This window comes from Cygnus olor, chromosome 27, assembly GCF_009769625.2.
Source record: "Cygnus olor isolate bCygOlo1 chromosome 27, bCygOlo1.pri.v2, whole genome shotgun sequence".
Classification (NCBI taxonomy): domain Eukaryota; kingdom Metazoa; phylum Chordata; class Aves; order Anseriformes; family Anatidae; genus Cygnus; species Cygnus olor.
The window spans coordinates 2,807,907-2,822,679 of record NC_049195.1 but is presented as its reverse complement, the minus strand read 5'-3'; the positions used below and the strand labels follow the sequence as shown (position 1 = coordinate 2,822,679).

General features: G+C 44.4%; 1 protein-coding gene across 4 annotated transcripts in view; it reads right to left on the bottom strand.

The window, feature by feature from the left end:
* The window catches only part of EBF2 (EBF transcription factor 2), a 134,463-nt gene that overhangs the window by 29,152 nt on the left and 90,538 nt on the right, over positions 1-14,773 (bottom strand). For all 4 annotated transcript variants that reach the window (XM_040538123.1, XM_040538122.1, XM_040538125.1 and 1 more), the window contains one exon: positions 5,391-5,472. In XM_040538123.1, the coding sequence (XP_040394057.1) occupies positions 5,391-5,472 (82 nt within the window). The remainder of the gene's footprint in view (positions 1-5,390; positions 5,473-14,773) is intronic.

Below are 14,773 nucleotides of genomic sequence, written 5' to 3'. Positions count from 1 at the left end.
TTATTTTAACTTTTCAAAAGAATAACTACTATGAGGATTTTAAAAATTATTATCATTATTATTATTTTCCAGCTGGGTGGAAGAAAAGATGTCAGGCCTCATCCTGCTGTCTTCACTTGGACGGGGCTCCCATTGATGTCAGGTGTTTTGGTTGAGCGAGTAATACAGGAGTAGATGCTACGATACTTGTTTGCTTCAGAGTTACATTAGGAATAAGATAAACAATGTGAAAAATGCCAGCGGCTTCTCTCTGCTCAAACCTTCCATCAAATTCCTTGGGAAATCCTCCCTGATACCCCGGCCTGCCGCAAACTCGGGGCTACCAGGGAAGCGTGCACGTGGCCTTCATTTCGGGCATGGGGGCACAGGGGTAGGAGATAACTCCCGGGTCACTGATATCCAGTCTCCTGCTATTACAGACAGCTAAACCATGTGGCTGCTTTTATTGAATGGTCTTAAACCAGCTCAGTGTTGTTTTGTTGTTGTTGTTGTTTCGTTTTTGCAGTTTCAGTCAATCCCTCATATGTATATAGGGTCTAAAATAACACCACCTTTTGTCACTTTCTGATGAAGAGATCTGTCACACAGCAATAGCTGGATGCCAGTTGCTCTTGATTTGCAATCTATAACTGGGGAATTAGTGAGTAATGACATTACTCCCTGCAGTATTCATCTCTCTAACAGCAGTTCAAAGATCTCTGTCCACATCCAAATCTGACTGGGGGGTCTCTAGCACGTCCTTTTACCATCAGGCTGCAAGTGATTTGATTTTGACCAGTTCTGTTTTGCTGCTGCCCTCCCTTTTTGTTTCTTTACAGACCACGACATCCTTGAGTCACAGCACGAGCCCACCATCCTTCCCCGGTTTTCCCGAACGACACAGATCCTTCAGTGCTTCGGGCCAGAACCTAGCTGGGGGAGCTCCCAGCCACAGCCAGCTTGGCTCACGCGCCTGATGAAGAACTGATCCAACCACTCCGAGGTCAGGAAGGAAATCTCCCCAGGGACACACTTTGTTATTTTTCCTTTCTCTTTCTCCCTAGAGCACCTAGAGAGGGATACCTGCCAGGAAATATTCCTTGTCATGATGTCTGCTGAAAACAGAGGACAATTGCCGACCTTTCTCTTCTCTGAAGAATCCCGCTGGTTCAAGGATGTATTGATGTTCTCGTGCCTGGTACCGTTCCCTCAAACATGGCACTGTAGGATCTGTTTAATCAGTGTGTTACCGGATGAAGCAGAATTCCCAATCAACAGGAGGCTAATGTATTAACACCAGCTCTCAGCTGAAGCATTTTAGCTGGAGTGCCTCATCTTAATTCCACAGAATTATTGTCCCCCATTACACACTGGTCATTACCATTAAGTATCATTGGGCTTCAATCAAGTTCTCTAGGAGAAGTCCTCATTAAGTGGAGGGCATCACGTTTTTTTTTATTCTGTTCCTGGGAGATCACTCAGTGCGAATACAGCAGTGACAGTAATGACAATACCTATGGAAACTCAAATTTGCAGATTAGCTGAACTCACATAGCATTGTGGTTTGCGTAGTGACCCAAACATGCTTTTTTTGTTGTTTCATTTTTGTTCCTTTTTATTCAGGGATATTTCGGCTGATAACTGATCAATATTTGCTCCAGTTAAATTCCCAAGGACGTATTACTCGGTCTGTATATGTACTTGGGCGGCCACAAATAACCATGAAGATATCCACTAGTTCTAGACAGATTCCCTGCCCTTGGTCTAGCCACTGGCAGACACTGAAGTAGCCTGAGATTCACAATAAATTATGCTATTACTGGGAAAAAAAACATTAAAATAATGATCACATATCCTTTAACTTCTGAGGTATAACACTTCTCAACAGTAGAAAGACATCGTAAGAAACATTTTAAAAATCTGTAAAAGTTAAGGGATTTTCTTTTTATCTCTGCAGCTCTACCTCATATCAAAGCAAATTTCAAGTAGTTAACGTGATCACAAAGCAGCTGGCGTTGCTCTCCAAACTAAAAATTAAAAAAAAACCTCTTCAGGCATCTGGAGCTGTATTAAATTTACAATGCAGCGTTAATGTAACCTTTCCACCCCTTTTTCTCCCCCCCCATTTTTTTTAAATGGGTGTGATGTAAGTGAAATCTAATGTTTAATTGAGTTTGCTATACTGTAACTGTACTGTACAAGAGCTAAATCTTCGATCTCGAGGTACTGAGCGTGAGGCCAGGCTCAGAGGCTGGATCCCAGCTCCCCGGAGCATTGGTTATCAGCCAAACCAAGCCCAAGCCGTACATTCACACCCATCTCTAATCAGAAGCATTAACTTGACACTTTTCCAGACATGAGTAACCACTCTTCCATGCTTGAGGAGCTCACTCAGAGGCACTGTACGGCACAATTTCCATGCCTCTTATTTACATTTGTGTCTCAACAACCAAGCCTGAGTTTTGGGCTTTCGTTCAAAGAGCGAGAACGTTTGGATGAGACCCTTTCAGCTCTAGATTTCAGTAGCAATTTCAGTGATGAGAAGCCTGAGACAGGGTTTCATTCTTCTGTTTTCTTTATAACCATGAAAAAGTATCTTAATGTCTTCTGGAGATCTGACAAGTTCTATCCCACTGAAAATGAAGAGATTTGATTCCCTAGAATAACACGGGTACAAATTAAAAGAAATTCAACTCAGCGTTGCTGCAGAAGTCTGGGTAAGGGAAGTTGAGTGTGTGGAAATGTTTGAAAGAAGAGGGTCTTAATAATAGCTCTACAAAGAATTTACTAGGAAAAAACAACAGATGTTTTAGATATGGCCCATGAATAGAGCATAAGGAATTAAATCACGAGTCAAGTAGCTTTTTGTGCTTTTTGACTCTGCTTTTACTCTGCTCAGGTGTACTTGTACTGGTGGGACAAACAACTGTCCCTTCAAACCCAATAAGCAATCCCACACATTAATTGCCCTGCCTGATGTAACTCTTAACAACTTCAATGAAAATGAAGACGTTCACAGCGTGCAAGCACACTACTACTATTTGGAGTGATGTCGCTTTTTTTCCACTTACGACTTTAAGGGTAGCTGACAGACCGCACTCAACAAGATGCAAACAAACAAACATTTGTCCAAATTAAAAAAAAAAAAAAAAAAAAAGGAGGCTCCTGAAGACAGAGAGAGTGGAGCATCCAAGAATGCTCTTTCTTACGTTGCGTTCAGGGAAGTTGTGCTTCTGACCTTAGAAACAACCAGGCACTTTGCTTATCATCCTTACCGGTCATCCTGGCTGATTTCCACTGGAACACACGGCTGTTTTACTCCCAATGCATATGATTGCAGCAATGGAACTACTTTTTTGTATCTTTTTTCATACACTCTGACCTCTGTAGCCCAGAACCAAGCTCATCAACTGATGAATCCAGTTCTGGACAAGCCTGAACAAAGATCCTGCTTTCACACACCACCTCAAGCATTTTACCATTTGTTTCAAAGGTTCGTTTTTGTAACTCTGAAAAAAGTCAACATTTTTGGTTTTGACAAAGAGTGAGATAAACCTAGACTTTGCCTAACCTTGATTAATTCCGAGGTTTCAACTTAAATCTCACACTGAAGCTCCAAGGGTGTGCTAAGCTGTTGGTTTTGGTACGAAGAGCAAAACCAAACCAATCCTTCTTTGTGCACATTTTTGACAGATGATGTCTAATTGGTGTTTTTTTCTTTATGGAAATTGCCATGTGAAATAAAAATCAGGGAAAATTTGCTAACAATGGCCACCTCTTTTCTTCAGATGTCTTACCATCTCTGAAAAACAGAATGGAAAAGTAACTATGGTCTCTTTAAACCACTGGCGTAAAATAAATAAATAAATAAATAAATAATTTTTAAAAATCTTTACTTTTTTTTTTTTGCCTAAACTCTAAATTTTTTGGAGCTTTCAGAGATCAGAGTAGATTTTTGTTTTCATTATTCCTCATTTTCATTTTACTGGCTTTCTCCTACAAGTTTTTTGTGTTTGGTTTTTTTTTTTTTTTCATAAGAATAAACCTCTTGTGAATCTTTCATTTCTAGTAAGAGTATAGAACAAAATCCATTGTCTGTGGAAACCTGTTTTGTGGAAAGTTTTATGCAGTTCTGTAAACTCCTCTGGAGTTTTTGCTTCTTTGGTAAATGAGGAAAATGAGGCAAGCACCTGAGTAATCAAACATGAATTGCCAAAGCTAAGCACGTCGCCTTCCCCCGACAAGTCTTGTGGGTCTACAAGAAAATCACACAGCCCCCAGTAGGGTAAAATCCTCTTGGTATCACGGTGCAGTGAGGGTGCAATAAAAATTGTAAATGTTTACCCGGACAGCCTGTTTCATCAGCAGATTTCAAAGGCCCTGGCTGGCAAAGTATGCCTGTGCCTTCCCAAAACCTTTCCTGAATCAACCCCCCGAAGTTTTGCAGAGGTGAGCAGCCCCATTTGGAGAGGTGGATGTATAGGCTGAAAGCAAGGGAAATGACAGCGTACCCGTGTGACTTGCAATCTCATGCCCCTGCCTTGAGACTGTGCTGCCCAGCTCTCAGCTGCCCGAGCAGGGTCAGTTCTGGCACCACTTCTCTACAGCATCCTCCTCCATGCCACTTTTCACACTGCACAAAGACCTGGCCACACACCCAGGACTTAGAAGGCTTGAGCATTGCACTTAGCTTCTTGTGAGGGCCAAGTTACAGGGAAAATACTTATTTATTAAATGTAATTGCTTAAAGGATTAGGGTATGGAAGAAGAGAGACCACGTCTGCCCCTCCTCCGCTGCTTCTAACCTGACACACTTCACCTCCTTCTGTGTTTTTATTAGCTGGTATTCACAATACATCAGCGACAGCTATGATGAAACCAGTGGCAGATTTTACTGCAAAGCAGCTGGGTCATTGTCCCGCGGGTCTTGTTGCTTTCCTGCGTGAGATCTTAAAGTGACCATCACTACTGTGGCTTTTTTTTTAAGAGAAGCTGAAAGGGAGGGCGTGAAAGAGTTAAAAGGCAAAAGAGATGGAAAGAGATAGGGAGTGGAGGGAAATGAGGAGACTGCTTGTGTACCACGTACAGAGCTACTTTGAAAAATTCTGAGGCATCTAAGTATCACAAACATGATCCCTGCTGTGGGCAGCTGTATGTGCGAGTGCTTTGCCCGAGGGTGTCAAATCAAATATCCACTGCTGGTTGGTACAGTACATCACTTCCCCTTGGGGATTCAGAGTGGGAAAAGAGAGAGAAGAGGGAAAAAGGTTTAAACACAACAAATGGAGAAAAACTTTAACAATATCTGATATGGCTTATCATATACTGTCATCATATTTATTATGAACAATGTAGGAGAGAGGAAAGGAGAAAAAGAGAAAAAAAGCAGACAGCTTAATGCTGAGCCTTACCTGGAACCGCCTCATATCTCTTGGGTTTCCTGCTGTTTTCAAACAATTCTGATTGCACTTGAGAAAAAATTTTAAGAAGAATCTGGAACGATAAAGAACCGTGTCACTGTTATTAAGAATAACAAAACATGTTGTTGTATTCTATCTTAAAGTACACATCGCGGTGATTTACATGTCGGTGTATCAGGAGACCAGGACTGTGAGAACTTACAAAAAAAAAATCAATAACAACAAAAAACACAGACAATTTTATAAAAATCAGGTAAATTATAGCTGACGTGCCTAATCCACACTGAGATGGGCAATTAGTTGATGTAAATCAACATATCTACTCGATTTATGCCAGTTCCTTCACTGCATGTTTGAGCACACGATTTGAGTTTCTTTCTTTATCTCTTCCATGCATACCAGGTCTTTCTTTCGCTGTCTGAATGGATTTTCCATGAAACAATATAGATGAATAATGTTATTGTAAAAAACACAAAAACCAACAGGGCAACTCCGAGGCAGATAAGCCTTGAAACTACTTAGAAGGTATTAAAAAACAGAGACAACCAGAGCTCCCAGAAGAAGCTGATGAGATTTCATCACGACGATGTTTTCAGCTATTAAGATTTCAGTGACTAAAGCAGAGAGGCAGAACTGCCAGAAGCCCAGATTATAATCTTACCTAGATTTTCAGAGAGGATAACAGAAACACAAATCGAAGTCAGCTGTGACAGCTCACTCTGGCCAAGCAGATAAACCCATTAACATTGCACAAAGTTCTCGTGCCGATTATTTTTGCCTTGTTACATATATCTGTCTTTAGACGTTATTATTCTGGAGAGTTTAGCTTGTTGTGTTCATAAATTGAATCTTCAGGATGCTTGATGGGCTTACACAACACTATGTGTTACAGCCTATGGATTTTACAGTTTAGAAATATTAGGCAGGCAGTTTTAAATAAGCTGTTCCACCAAATTTTTCATCCAGGGACGAGAGGATTCGTCCCTTTATTGTCTCATTCACCTGATTAAATTTGTGAATTGCAAAGGTAAAGAAGTCTGCCCTTCTCAGAAGGGCACAAAAATCACAGTTGTTGGATTACAAACAAAACAAGCGTGTCTTCTGAATTCAGACAGAGCAGGCAAGAAAATGTTTTGACATCCTTTATCCTACATGAAATTATTTTCTGTGATTCCTTTCTGCTCGTGCATTGCCCTTTGGAGGACAAAATGGGTTTAGCTGCAACAATTAAAAAAAATCAGAGATTTTTAAATGAGTTTGGAAGGAAAAAGACGCAGATATGAGAAAAAATTAATAGTTGAAGAATCGGTTTAGAATACAAAGAACACTTTATTTATTTATTTCTCTTGCTGAGTGCTTTCCTTAAAAAAAAATAAAAAAAATCCGCTTTTGCAGTAAGTTAAAGTCCCAGGTGAGCCAGGCCTATTTCCCTTTCTGTTACTATGACAACGATTTTTTACCGCAGTCCCTAAGTCCCTTCAGAACTCACACATTCATGCCTTGAATTAGAACTTTAAAGGAGAAAGATGTATATTTCCCAGGCTTTGCCACCACCAACAACCCAAACAGCCCCAACGTGAGGCAATAAAGCAGAAATCCGCTTCTCCTTGTTATCGCTACTTTCTTTGCATCTCTCACACCGTGCCATTTCTCTCCGTACAGCCATACAAAGGGTAGTGAAGGATCTGATCCATTTATACCTTGCTTGAACAAACCAAAGCCCTTCAGAACCTCCCTACAACTGACCCCACAAAAACGAGCCCGGTAACGTCATGTAAAATGCCTGCCACAAAACGCATCCTTCCGCTGAGTGTTTCTTTCCTTAAATCCGTCACCAACACTTTGAACACCTCCACACTACACGTTTGCCATGCGTGTGCGTGCTGCAGGCTGGTATTTTTCTCGCCGTCGCTCCTCGTCCTTCGGGGCTCAGAGAGCTCCCCGCGTTTCAGGGTAACGCTCCTTGTTCTCCTGCCCTCTTCTTACAGACATCAAAACATATTTGCAGATACGTTGACTGCTTCTGTTACTGCGATCTAGTGAGGCAGGAAAAAGCCTACAAAGTGCACAACAGACCAAGGCAGGGAACTTGTACTTGGCAATCAGTGAGCCAGAGGAGAAGGGACTGGTTTGGAGGGCTGCAAACAAATCCAATAAACCCCCCAACATTCCCGGCTTGGTGTGACTTGCAAGGAAAAACAAAAGATGAAATGAATCAGGGAGGTGTTCGGGTTGTTTTTAATGTTTTTAATTGCTGTATAGCTATTCCTCCAGGTCAGGAAAAGGCTTGACAGCAGCTGAAGAGCGGCACAGCGCGGAGCACAGGAAGGTGTCGGTAAGCCAACTCGCTGTGTCAGCTGGGGAGCCTCGGGACGAGCCGAGATCCTGCAGCAGCACCCTGCACAAAGCCCTGCAGGGCAGACACACACAGGTACAAATTCTAAATGTGCTTAACCAAATCTGTGAGCAGACCGTAATGTTGCGTGGCAAGGAATGCAATTTCTATTTTCTGTCAGGCAACCCCAGAATATTTGGGTCTGGACCCCCAGCTAAAAGAAATCAGCGATATACGTGGAAATGAACTTGGGCTTTAATTAGAGCAGCGCTGATTCGTCCCAATGGGCGTCTGCTAAAAGATACACAGAAAACAAAGCTCCTGCTAGAGGTGGCTGCCTCCAAAAGCAGCGGGCCATTCCCCGCTCTCACCGACTGCTCACAGCGCGCTTAGCTTTGGAGCCTGCAGGCCAGGAGATTTGGGCAGGAGCAATTTGGAGAATCCCACCGAAGATGACCTAAAGGAGCCTGGCTTTCTGGGATTGCTGAGCTCCCGAGCTGCTGGAAATTGTGTGCCTCAAAGGTATCACAAACTGGGCATCAGTAATTCCTCGTTGCACTTTTGACAGTGCTGGCTCTGGCTCCCAGTGTGCAAGTGTCGGGGCAGTACCCGTACATTGCTGTTAGACATGTGCAGCTTCTTTGGAGCTCACTGGGTGTTCTGTGCTAAGACACTCTTCCCTCCTGCCACCCCACATTTAGATTCAGTTTTATGTAAATGCACGCTCAGGAATTTCTCCTCCCGTTGATCCACGTCTCTCTTTCTCCTTTCAGAGGTTTTCCAGTCAAATTTTAGCTGCAACTGGGCATTCACAGCAAGTATTTGGTAGGTCGGTGTATATACATATATATTTTAAGTGGTTGCATCTGGGAAAGGCATTAATATTTATTGCAGCATTAGAATAAAAATGACTTGGGGGGAGCAAAGAGAAGCAAAGGTTTAGCTCTAAATGAAGCTGATTTAGGGGGAACAGGAGAATTGCAGAAGGCCTGTATTATTTTTTTTTTAAATAAGAAACTTTAGCCAGTTTTTGGCCTTAACCTACACATATATCAAAAATAAAATTAAAATTAGCTTATTTTCATGATTCTTAGCTGGCCTTTGTTCCTTCCCAAGGCCAGCATCAGCTCTGGGTTTTAGCAGACAACTGCATAAGGAGCTTGGCCCAGGCATCTCCTACATCAACATCGAAGGGCACTGGGGAAAAACTTAAATACTTTTGAATAACCACCACTAAAAGTTCTGGCAGTGCTATAGAAGACCTGATTAACTTCATGTATAGATGTCAAATTAATTAAGACATACTGCAGACATTTCTTTTCTCCTATTGTCTCTCTCCTATGGTCAAGCCCTCTATCTACAGACTGATGCGCTCGCAGAGGTCTCCCAAACGCCACCTTAAATAAATTCCTTCTTCTAGGGTTTAGAGGGAGCTATTTCAAAAGTTACTGCTCCTCCTACTGGGAGTTCCCACCGTGGTGGGGAGATGGGCTGATGAATCATTTACGTGCCCTTCTCTGGCTGCAGTCCAGAGACTGGTGACAGTGTGATCCCCGCTGCTTTCCAGCAGAACTGCAGGCCAGCCTGGCTGACGTCGTGGGATCCTTAACGGGGCTCAGAGGCGGCAGCAGGACAAATTCCCCTGCAGACGGCTCTCAATGGATAGTGAGAAAGGGTAAGGGCAAAGTAGGAAAGGTCTTGTGTCTGTCAAGCCTTTTCCAAAGGGGCTGCTGCCCCATGCTGATGTGGCCAGATCCGAAAGGCTGCTTCCACCTTGGAGAACGTTCCTCCTCCATCTCGGCTGGTTGAGAAGAACCTGAATCAAATCCTGTTGGAGCCAGAAAAAATCTTTCTGTGACTTCAACAGGATGAGACAGGCCCTAAAGAGCAGTCCCACGTGAAACAGAAGGTGTAGGGTTTTTTTAAAAAAAAATCCATTAATGTTTTTTTAAAGCCTTGCCACAAGACCTGGGACTGCTCAGTCTCACCACGTGGAGCCCCAGAAATAGAAAATACGCTTTGCACTTTTATTGCGCCATTCTATGGGATTTAAACTTCAATTAATTCTGCCTCACAACCCCCTCTGCAGCAGGTGGTGTAACCACCAGTGTAAGGCAAGATACGGGGCCTGGAAACTGGGAGGGAATTGTTCGTATCACAGACCTGCTGCAGATATGGGACTGGGACCCTGGTCTCCTGGCTCCTGGCTTTGTGTCTTAACTAACCTTCCCAGCCACCTCGTGTGCTTCCCTAAAACATAGCTGCAGGATTGAGAGAGGCAACTGTCTTGATCTTGTGAGCAGCCTTTGGAGAGACACTCCAAAAAATATCCCTTGTAAAGCAAACAGTGAGACAGTCCTGGCTCGTTTGGATTGCTGCAGAGTTTGGGTTGCTGGCCCCAGCCGTTCTATGGCACAGGATGTGCCACCATCTGGTGTGATTGTGGCATCAGCAAACCCTGGGATGCTGCAATCTAGTGAGAATATAAAGTGCACCCTATATGGTGGCATCGTGATTAAAGAATTAAAGTGCTTCCAAGAGGTCACAAAGTCAACTAAAAAGAAATAAAAAGCTGGGAGTTGTTCCTGTGAATATCTTTGCTCTGGTTGAACAATGTTAAGAGTGAGCCACGGAACTATCATTACAGGAGGGCCTGGCTCCAGCTGCATCAAAGCGAGGAAATTCTGAGGTCAGGGTCTCACACCATCCCCCTGATTCCCCCATGTGTGTCTTGGCACTGCGAGCTCTGAGATAAGTGTGACGAGCAACCTTACCCGCTGCCCCAACGCGGCGAAGCAGGATTTGCTTTCAAATCTCTGCCTTGCAAAGGGACCAGATCAGATTTTGCACATACATTTGAAGGCTGGTGTTTAAATTCAATTAATTGCATTTATTTGATGGCATCATCTTGATTTTAATGAATATCACAGCAGAAGACTTCTTTATAATCTGAATATTTATCTCTGGAGTAATTCCGCTCTATTATGTCAGTGTGTATTATTAGGGAGCTGATGAAGAAATTTCCTACTTTTTGAGCAGTTATAGTCAGTGTGGGATCAGGCATGGCACGAAGGCATTCTAAACGAACACACACCATATACTGTGTGCGAAATGATTGAGGTTATTACAATAATCCAGAGTATTTATACGATACTCCACAAACAGCAGCTAATTAATCTTCGCAAAACTCCTGTGCATAAAGTGTGAACCCAGTTGAACAAATGTGAAAACCAACATATGTAGGTCAGAAGCCTTTGCTGAGATTCTCTGCGAGAGAAGGGAGCAGGAGTTGGATGGCAGTGGGGCCCCGGGCTGGGCCAGGAGAGGTGGTGTTCGTTTGCCGCTTGTTTTTTAGGGGAAAGGCTCCAGTTGTACCAAAACACTCACGTGGGCATTCTTGCCTTCTGCTGCTGCCCCACCAGTGTCCTCATTTCTTGATCTGAAAAGTGAGGAACGCTTCTCTGCCCTTGTGTCTTGGTCCAACGTGATTTCTTCAGCTCAGGGCACTTGAGGACGAGCAACAGCACAACGGCGCTCCTCAGCGTGCATGAAAGGTGAGCACTGAAACACCATGGGAACCTTGCCTAGTAGGATCCAGTGACCCCACTTGCGTCTAATGAACACCACATTCCCAAATCACTTGTTTTTTCCTCAAACTAATGCCTCCGTTGTAAGGCTCACACTTTTCCTAGCCTCTTTTTGCCCTCTGCTTCCCGTTCAGTCTCCTATCTAGTCTTTGTACCTTCACAGCTTGGCTATAAGACGATAAAGGAGAGAGTAAATAGCATAGGTCTATGCCAACCTAGGGGAGATGGTCTAAGTGAGCCTTTCAACCCCCCTCCCCAGATATGTCCATGGATCTTCCTATTTTCCTGTTCCGCTCCATGCACGCCAATGCGTTGCCATCACATCTTTCTCCTCACCCCTCCTCCCCAGTCGTCTCCCAGCTTTGAGGCACTGACCCCAACCCATCCGTACAGGAAGGTTTCCCTGTGCTCTGCAGTTCTTGTCCAGCGCTGAAATAGAAGCCTGCCAAGGCAGGGTCTGCTTCTGCAGGGGTTTAAGGAGCGCGGGTCGGGAGGAACCGTGCTGATGTTGGAAGCATTGTAATGGCTAAAGTGAAGCTGGCTTCAAGATGTGAGGCTTTGGGGTATTTGTATTATTAAATCAAGGTGGTTTGGACCAAAATCTGCAGGAGTAAATATCGTTTGCGCTGCGGAAAGTCTAGATCAGAAGTTTTCAGTTTTGGCCCATCGTTATTATTAAATTAGTATTTAATCAATCAATAGCAGAACGCTCCTTCCAAGATGCTTGCAGTGCAAAGCATATGAAGACATGCAGATCAGATAAGTGTAATAGAGAACAGGTGGAATTAGTGCTTTCATTTGAAAAAAGAAGAAAAGCTCCAAAAGGATTTTAAAATGCCACAAGGCATTGTATCCCCCAAACAAATTGGAAACATCAGATGATTTTAGGTACCCAAACTCTGTCTTCCAGCTTGAATAGTCCAATGTAATTCAGCAGCACCTACGGTGTAACATCCCATGTTCTTTCACCCACAGTCAATGACTCCAATTAGATTTTGGGCTTTCAGTTTTGATGTGGGACCTTTATTGTGCCGAATATTGAGACCCGAAGCTGAGGGCAGCAGACCGCTGACACTGCCTGATGTGTAGGTCTCCAGCCCCTTGCAACACCGAGCTCAGAGGAGCTGACCCAAGAGATGGGTGTGAGAGCAGCACAAAAGGATCAGCGGTTCAGCTAAGGCAGGCCAACAGATCAGCCTACCTTAAAACTCTACCTTAAAATTATGGGATGGAGCACCCATCTTAAAACTGCTTCGAATTACAATTTGCTTGTGGTGCCAAGAGGTCCCGATCACACTTGGGTGAGTAATGCTCTGCACCGTGTATTAAGGTACAGGATGGAAGTGCTGATATCCTATATTTCGGGTGGGTTAAGGACGAACACGGCCCCTTAGGTCCTCAGCAAAGGTTGGACTTGAATTCATGTCCCACTCCCAGTCCCATGCCTTAGCCACACATCTACTCCTCTTCAAATATCCCATCTCCCTGCAACTTAGGACATCCTACTGCTCCCTGCCCTGTACCCAGTGGCTTTTTTTTTCCAAGAGCTTACTTTCCAAACTAATAGTGTCTGAATGCAAGTCTGCAATATGTCATCCAGACCCCAAACACGTCAGTAAAGTTGATATTTATATTCTGTACATTTTCCACCTTCTGCACAATTTTCATCTCTGCAGTAGCTTCTGCTCCCCTCTTTCAGAGCAGCAGCAGGCGTACACCTCCACGACTGCAGTTCCCACTTGTTTGGTAAATGCCTATTCTGTCTTGCAAAGTGATCCCATTTCCAAGAAACAAGGGTTGGAGGAGAGTGTGCTGCCGGTTCTATAGGCAGGCGTTTCTCAGTGCTGAAAGCAGTTATTTGGCACAGCCACACTTGCTAGGAAAAAAATCTCCAAGGAAAACCTCCTTGTTTGTGCACTCTGATGAAAACCTGACACCATTAATGAAAATAATAATTGAACTCTATGGGTTCGAATTGAAAATGAAACACAACACTAACAGCGTTGTTTGTAATTGCAATTGTTCTCCAAAAAGCCTTTGGAGGACTCTTTGCAATCTGAGCAGTTTCCCTTTCCCTTTGGGTTTTCCTTCTTCCTCTCACACCAAAACTTTCCAGTAACTTAGGAGACAATGGCAAGAAGCTTGTTTATGCTGTAGGATCCATATTATTCATGCCATTTGGCACACAACCAAATACCAGAGCGTAATCAAGAGTCAAGAGGCAGGGAGGTAGTAGAGGACGGGGCTGACGGGCTGTTGAAAGGGGTGCTCAGATACTATTCCCTGCTTTATTACAGGATCTGCGGGCTCCAACTGTGCTAAGCATCGCGCAGTCACGTTGTGAAATTGTTATTGGAGAGAGATACACAAAGGACGGGAGGAAAGAAAGGCGTTTAGCTCGTTTCACTGACGAGGAAGTCAAGGCACCTAGAAATCGAGTGACGTACCCCCCATCGCACATCGAGCTGCTCTTCCAGCCAAGAACCACGCACCGTTCCTGCAAGCCCACGGCTGCGACTCTACTGAGCCTTTTCTGTGGTGACAAAAATCTCATAAAGCCCTTTGCCTCAGAGCCTAACCCTCAGCAGGGTTTTGAAAGCAGGGCCGAGTTCTTCCTCATTACCTGGACCAGCCTCAGCGGTACACACATGGCTCAGTGCTGGGCTCTCCGATGGACGCCGGCCCGATGATGCTCGCAGCACCGGCTGCATCCATCCAGCTGCTGGCAGCGCCTTGTCCTGATGCTCTCGCAGGTGCAAAGTTAACCCTGTTCTACTTTGCAAATATCATGGACCCCAGAAAAGGCATGCAGAGGTGTTATGCGAGCCCCTGATCCCCACTCATTTTTTCCACACCCACTGAACCCTGTTTTATCTTTTGACTCTTGGATCCCCTCATTCCATTTTCCTGAAGTGCCCATGTCCCGAGCCGTGCTAGGTGCACAGCCAGCACCAGTGACACCAGTGGCTTTTTGCTGCTGCCTGGGCTGCTGACTTTTTCTCTTCCTGCCAGACGGCAGAGGCCAGCACATACAACCTGCCCACCCTGCGGTTGGTGTAGGGCCTGATCACAACTTTCCTGCAGCTCCCAGAGACCAGAAGCTGCAGGGATGGGACTGTCAGCAACAGACCCAAGGTTAGGCACCTCTTTTCCACCTGCCACAGTGGGTAGCGCTCAGCTGAGAGAGCTCCCTCAGTTAGGAAGTCAGGAGCATTGCCTGTCCCTCAACTGGTTTTGTATGAAAAAAACACAACACACATTCATTTGCTAAAGAGGCAAATTTACATCCATGCAAGTTGCTTCCCCACTCATTTGTCTCCTCCCTTCTCCGAGGCTCGCACCCGTCGTACTTCTGGGTCTAGTCACAGCTGACCTTGAGTGGGAACACCGGTGTAACATTATATTCCTATGACAGATTTATAGATTGGCAGAGAGGGGTACGTTCAGAGCAT